This window comes from Oncorhynchus masou, unplaced genomic scaffold (genome assembly GCF_036934945.1).
Source record: "Oncorhynchus masou masou isolate Uvic2021 unplaced genomic scaffold, UVic_Omas_1.1 unplaced_scaffold_2735, whole genome shotgun sequence".
In the NCBI taxonomy this organism is placed as follows: domain Eukaryota; kingdom Metazoa; phylum Chordata; class Actinopteri; order Salmoniformes; family Salmonidae; genus Oncorhynchus; species Oncorhynchus masou.
The window spans coordinates 45,001-52,545 of NW_027009168.1; the positions used below are offsets into that span (position 1 = coordinate 45,001).

At 45.9% G+C, this 7,545-nt stretch overlaps 1 protein-coding gene across 1 annotated transcript in view; it reads left to right on the forward strand.

The window, feature by feature from the left end:
* The window catches only part of LOC135533858 (receptor-type tyrosine-protein phosphatase R-like), a gene marked incomplete at its 3' end in the record, with an annotated part of 19,188 nt that extends 14,083 nt beyond the window's left edge, over nucleotides 1-5,105 (forward strand). Inside the window, exons 4-5 of the mRNA XM_064961065.1 lie at nucleotides 4,221-4,370; nucleotides 4,879-5,105. Coding sequence (XP_064817137.1) covers nucleotides 4,221-4,370; nucleotides 4,879-5,105 — 377 coding nt within the window. The remainder of the gene's footprint in view (nucleotides 1-4,220; nucleotides 4,371-4,878) is intronic.
* Between the last annotated feature and the right edge of the window lie 2,440 nt (nucleotides 5,106-7,545).

The following is a 7,545-nucleotide window of genomic DNA, read 5'->3' on the forward strand; positions in this document are numbered from 1 at the left end:
GTGTGTGTGTGTGTGTGTGTGTGTGTGTGTGTGTGTGTGTGTGTGTGTGTGTGTGTGTGTGTGCGCGTGTCTCAGAGAGGATCTGTAGAAGATTTGAAGAGATCAGCTATGACCGCCTGTGGTCAAGGATGTGAAGGCTTTCTCCCACTCTGACACATGATCCCCGAGCACTCCGATTGGCTGAAGGGCAAAGTGGGTGGGACATGAGGTCATCAGTTCGTAAGCTCATGACATCATCAGACCTCTGATAGCCCCTGGGATGATTAGCCAGTTAAAACCCGAAAGCTGTGTCACTTAATAGAGGTCAGAGGTCACAAGGGTTGTGTCCCAAATAGCAATGTGGTCAGTTAGTGGGTCCATCGTGTCAAAAAACCTGATGTCACATCCAGTAACCAGGGGTCACATCCAGTAACCAGGGTCACATCCAGTAACCAATGGTCACATCCAGTAACCAGGGTCACATCCTGTAACCAGGGGTCACATCCAGTAACCAGGGGTCACATCCTGTAACCAGGGGTCACATCCAGTAACCAGGGGTCACATCCAGTAACCAGGGGTCACATCCAGAAACCAGGGGTCTCATCCTGTAACCAGGGGTCACATCCTGTAACCAGGGGTCACATCCAGTAACCAGGGGTCACATCCAGTAACCAGGGGTCACATCCTGTGTGAATCCCAAATAGCACATTATTCCCTATATAGTGCACTACTTTAGACCAGAGCCCTAATCCCTATATAGTGCACTACTTTAGACCAGAGCCCTATTCCCTATATAGTGCACTACTTTAGACCAGAGCCCTATTCCCTATATAGTGCACTACTTTAGACCAGAGCCCTATTCCCTATATAGTGCACTACTTTAGACCAGAGCCCTATTCCCTGTATAGTGCACTACTTTAGACCAGAGCCCTATTCCCTATATAGTACACTACTTTAGACCAGAGCCCTATTCCCTATATAGTGCACTACTTTAGACCAGAGCCCTATTCCCTATATAGTGCACTACTTTAGACCAGAGCCCTATTCCCTATATAGTGCACTACTTTAGACCAGAGCCCTATTCCCTATATAGTGCACTACTTTAGACCAGAGCCATATTCCCTATATAGTGCACTACTTTAGACCAGAGCCCTATTCCCTATATAGTGCACTACTTTAGACCAGAGCCCTATTCCCTATATAGTACACTACTTTAGACCAGGGCCCTTAGGACACAGACAAGATATGACCCCTAGTTCCTAACTCTTCTTCCTAACAGGAACAACATGCTAATGCACAGGTGCTTTGAACTTGTATTTCTAACCTTTATTTACAGGAAGTGGGCTTTGAATGTCTTACTGGGGTATTTCTGTAACTTACTTTATTTAGCAGGAAGTGGGCTTTGAATGTCTTACTGGGGTATTTCTGTAACCTTTATTTAGCAGGAAGTCTTTGAATGTCTTACTGGGTGTCACCTTTATTTAGCAGGAAGTGGGCTTTTGAATGTCTTCTGTAACCTTTATTTAGCAGGAAGTGGGCTTTGAAATGTCTTTACTGGGGTATTTATTGTAACCTTTATTTAGCAGGAAGTGGGCTTTGAATGTCTTACTGGGGTATTTATGTAACCTTTATTTAGCAGGAAGTGGGCTTTGAATGTCTTACTGGGGTATTTCTGTAACCTTTATTTAGCAGGAAGTGGGCTTTGAATGTCTTACTGGGGTATTTCTGTCACCTTTATTTAGCAGGAAGTGGGCTTTGAATGTCTTACAGGGGTGAATGTTTATGTAACCTTTATTTAGCAGGAAGTGGGCTTTGAATGTCTTATTGGGGTATTTCTGTAACCTTTATTTAGCAGGAAGTGGGCTTTGAATGTCTTATTGGGGTATTTCTGTAACCTTTATTTAGCAGGAAGTGGGCTTTGAATGTCTTACAGGAAGTGGGCTTTGAATGTTTATGTAACCTTTATTTAGCAGGAAGTGGGCTTTGAATGTCTTACTGGGGTATTTCTGTAACCTTTATTTAGCAGGAAGTGGGCTTTGAATGTCTTACTGGGGTATTTCTGTCACCTTTATTTAGCAGGAAGTGGGCTTTGAATGTCTTACAGGGGTATTTATGTAACCTTTATTTAGCAGGAAGTGGGCTTTGAATGTCTTATTGGGGTATTTCTGTAACCTTTATTTAGCAGGAAGTGGGCTTTGAATGTCTTATTGGGGTATTTCTGTAACCTTTATTTAGCAGGAAGTGGGCTTTGAATGTCTTATTTGGGCATGTCTTACTGGGGTATTTCTGTAACCTTTATTTAGCAGGAAGTGGGCTTTGAATTCTTACTGGGGTATTTATGTAACCTTTATTTAGCAGGAAGTGGGCTTTGAATGAATGTCTTGCAGGAAGGCTTTGAATGTCTTATTTCTGTAACCTTTATTTAGCAGGAAGTGGGCTTTGAATGTCTTACTGGGGTATTTCTGTATATTTCTGTAACCTTTATTTAGCAGGAAGTTATGCTGTGCTGTGTTTACATTCTGCTTGGTTTACATACAATTCAATCCATACAGCTATTGTTACTAAACTGTTATGAGCTCAAAGAGGACGTGCAACATTACTGGATTCCACAGGAGGGCGCCATCTCCCATGTTATTGTACATGTTGTAGACTGTATCACTCAGCCATGTCCCATGTTGTTGTACATGTTGTAGACTATATCACTCAGCCATCTCCCATGTTGTTGTACATGTTGTAGACTATATCACTCAGCCATCTCCCATGTTATTGTACATGTTGTAGACTATATCACTCAGCCATCTCCCATGTTATTGTACATGTTGTAGACTATATCACTCAGCCATCTCCCATGTTATTGTACATGTTGTACACTATATCACTCAGCCATCTCCCATGTTATTGTACATGTTGTACACTATATCACTCAGCCATCTCCCATGTTATTGTACATGTTGTAGACTATATCACTCAGCCATCTCCCATGTTGTTGTACATGTTGTACACTATATCACTCAGCCATCTCCCATGTTATTGTACATGTTGTACACTATATCACTCAGCCATCTCCCTTGTTGTTGTACATCTAGAAGACTATATCACTCAGCCATCTCCCATGTTATTGTACATGTTGTACACTATATCACTCAGCCATCTCCCATGTTATTGTACATGTTGTAGACTATATCACTCAGCCATCTCCCATTTTATTGTACATGTTGTAGACTATATCACTCAGCCATCTCCCATGTTATTGTACATGTTGTAGACTATATCACTCAGCCATCTCCAACAGAACTATGTTTCACATCCACAAGAGGGCACGCATATCACAATATCACAATATCTCAATATTACAATGTCACAATATCTCAATATCACAATATCTCAATATTACAATGTCACAATATCTCAATATCTCAACATTACAATGTCACAATATCACAATATCTCAACATTACAATGTCACAATATCACAATATCTCAATTTCACAATATGTCAATATCTCAATATTACAATATCTCAATATACAATATCAATGTCACAATATCACAATATCTCAATATTACAATGTCAATATCTCAATATTACAATATCACAATATCTCAATATTACAATGTCACAATATCTCAATATCTCAACATTACAATGTCACAATATCACAATATCTCAATATCTCAATATTACAATATCACAATATCTCAATATCACAATGTTACAATGTCACAATATCTCAATATCTCAATATCACAATGTCACAATATAGTGATCTAGTGTGAATCCAAGATTGACCCCAGGTCTCACTGCTCTCTCTCTCTGTGGCTGGTGGGTCCCCTGAGGTCATGCCGCCTCAGGGCCTGCAGACAGTGACATTAGAACTCCAGAATTAGCTCTGCCGTGAGGCTAATCACCTGGAAATGAGGCCAGTGGGGACTCATTGTAAGCAGCAGGACACCTGAGGTGACTGGCAACAGAAGGAAGGAATGAGGAAGTGTTGTGATGTCCATAGGGTTTGCTGTGAACTGCTCTTTCATTCCAATAGCAATCAAAGCTCTCCTCTACACCCTCTCCTCTCCTCTCCTCTCCTCTCTTCTACACCATCTCCTCTCCTCTACACCCTCTCCTCTGCTCTACACCCCCTCCTCTCCTTTACACCCTCTAAACCCTCTCCTCTCCCCTCCCCTCTCCTCTCCTCTCCTCTCCTCTCCTCTCCTCTCCTCTCCTCTCCTCTCCCTTCTCTCAGGTCCTCTACCGTCGAAAGGAGAAGGTTGAATATTCTGACAGGCAGACCAAAGAGCAGTCCGTGTTCCCCAGCCGCGACCTTCACCTGACCCCTGTCACCGTCCCACCCCCGGTCCCGCTGCACGCCGTCGGAGCCCAGACCCAACCCCAGGTAGGTTGGAGCGTGATTAACTACAATTCCCATAATGCAACACATATTTGAAGCCCCAAGTTGTAGCATGATGTACTACAGTACCATAATGTTATGTGTAATACACCTGGATTCATAAAGTATCTCAGAGTACGAGTGCTGATCTAGGATCAGGTCCTGCCTGACCATATCATCTTATTCAATATGATCTAAAAGACCAAACTGATCCAAGATCAGCTCTCTTACAGGGCAGCAGGTAGTCTAGCAGTTAGAGCAGTGGACCAGTAACCCAAAAAATCGCTGGTTAGAATTCCCGAACTGCTGATGTGCCATTGAGCAAGGCACTTCAGGGGTGCGGCACTGAGCCTGTAAAACAACACATTTCACTGCCCCTACCCGGTGTATGTGACAATAAAACATATGTCTTTCTACTGTGAGATGCTTTGTGAATACAGGTCCTGGTTTTATCTTTAGTAGAGACGTGTCTGAAACTTAACTAATGCTGTCCCATCTTGTCATTAATCCCCAGGTCCCCTTCTCTAGCAGCATGGTCCAAGCAGAGCCAGCACCGCCTTCTACACCCACATCCATACCTCCACCCAGAGCCTGCCGTCCTCCACCCACCACCCCTGTCCCCATCCCTGTCTCCAGCTCCAGCTGTGGTCCTCCGCAGCTCCCCCCTGCCCACCAGAAGCCCTGCCTGTCAGCCAGCCCCTCTCCCTTCAGGATGAAGTCTGCCGCGTGTCTCCAGGAGAGGTGAGTGAATACTGGGGGTGATATTAAATATGGACACTCAATGTTCATCTGTGTTGGACCAAACCGATGAGCGTATAAAAGGACAAGGACAATTCTGGTTCTTGTCTCCTCATAAAAAGAAGCATGAGCAGTGTGGGTTCAGTTGTCCACTAAATCATCTCACAATGATTCTGGGTTGAAAGACTGAAACCATGTAACCGTTTTGAAGTAGTCTATAGCCTGATTGTCCCAGAGCTGGAGGGTCTCTCAATAGCTGGGCTGTAGTCTATGGCCTGATTGCCCCATAGCTGGACGGTCTCTCAATAGCTGGGCTGTAGTCTATAGCCTGATTGCCCCCGAGCTGGAGGGTCTCTCAATAGCTGGGCTGTAGTCTATGGCCTGATTGCCCCATAGCTGGACGGTCTCTCAATAGCTGGGCTGTAGTCTATAGCCTGATTGCCCCCGAGCTGGAGGGTCTCTCAATAGCTGGGCTGTAGTCTATGGCCTGATTGCCCCCATAGCTGGACGGTCTCTCAATAGCTGGGCTGTAGTCTATAGCCTGATTGCCCCCGAGCTGGAGGGTCTCTCAATAGCTGGGCTGTAGTCTATGGCCTGATTGCTTCATAGCTGGACGGTCTCTCAATAGCTGGGCTGTAGTCTATAGCCTGATTGCCCCAGAGCTGGAAGGTCTCTCTCCATAGCTGGGCTGTAGTCTATAGCCTGATTGTCCCAGAGCTGGAGGTCTCTCTCCATAGCTGGGCTGTAGTCTATATTCTGATTGTCCCAGAGCTGGAGGGTCTCTTTCCATAGCTGGGCTGTAGTCTATAGCCTGATTGTCCCAGAGCTGGAGGGTCTCTTTCCATAGCTGGGCTGTAGTCTATAGCCTAATTGTCCCAGAGCTGGTGGTCTCTCTACATAGCTTGGCTGTAGTGTATGTGAGGTCAGGGCAGGGTTTGGTTGGATGTTGGCGGCCAATCAAGAACTGTCCTAGTGACACAAAGAACGGACGGATGGGGGAGAGGACAAGGAGGAGGGGGGGGGGTAGAGGGGAAGGAGGGAGGAGGGGAGGAGGGGGAGAAGGAAGGAGGAGGAGGGGAAGGGGTGATGTCTAAAGTCTTTAATGTTGCTCTTCCTCTCTGGCTTGACTTTAGAAGAACACTGTAGAAGTGATGTCTGGAAGCTTTCCACTGCTGCTTTAAACTACACAGAGAGACATAGATAGAAACACAGAGAGAAACACAGAGAGAAACACAGAGAGATACACAGAGAACACAGAGAGAACACAGAGAGAACACAGAGGGAACAGAGAGAGATGAGATGCACAGAGAGACACAGTGAGACACAGAGAAAAGCACAGAGAGAGACACAGAGAGAGACACAGAGAGAGAACACAGAGAGAGACACAGAGAGAGACACAGAGAGAGAACACCGAGAGAGAACACCGAGAGAGAACACCGAGAGAGAACACCGAGAGAGAACACCGAGAGAGAACACCGAGAGAGAACACCGAGAGAGAACACTGAGAGAGAACACTGAGAGAGAACACCGAGAGAGAACACAGAGAGAGAACTGGTTTGAAGACATTTGAAGGTTTTCATTGTGCGTTTACACCAAGCAGATTAGATGTTGTAGCTACACACACCAATCCCCAAGTGAATGACTGATACCAGCAGATTGTATCATCTCCCAGCAGTAACTTGTGGGTTATGTTATCACATCCACTGCACTCAGGTGAACTGTTACATACTGGCCAGAGTCCAGAGGCATTGAGCCGTGGTATTTTCCCCCGACCTCTAACATCTGATTGTGTTTGGTGGCAGGTGTTCTCCGTAGAGTACGTGTAGAACGAGGGGTAGACCACCTCCTCTGCCTTCATCTGAGGAGGAGGAGGAGGAGGAGGAAAAGAAGGGAATGAGGAGTAAGACGAGAAGGACAGGAGAGGGGGAGGAGGAGGAAGGAAGAGGGGAGAAGGAAGAGGGAGAGAAGGAGGAGATGGAGGATGTAGAGGAGGAGGAGGAGGGAATGAGGAGGAGGATGAGAAGGATGGAAGATGTGGAGGACATAGAGGGGGAGGAGGTCGAGGAGGAGGGAAGATGTGGAGGACATAGAGGAGGAGGTCGAGGAGGGAGGGAATATGTGGAGGACATAGAGGAAGAGGTCGAGGAGGAGGAAGATGTGGAGGACATAGAGGGAGGAGGGTCGAGGAGGAGGAAAGATGTGGAGGACATAGAGGGAGGAGGTGGGGAGGAGGGAGGGGAAGAGGGCGTCTTGGTTCTTTTTCTCAAATAATCTTACCTCGATTCCTACTCTCCTCACCTCCCTCTCCTCACCTCCTTTTCAAAACCCATTGAAGGAGAAGTTCCATGGCCCCTCCCCCTCTGACCTTCTCCTCTTATACAGTTGAGAAGGAGGTGAGGAAAGATGAATTGAGATTGAGGCCCCCTATGTCACAAGTCAACCT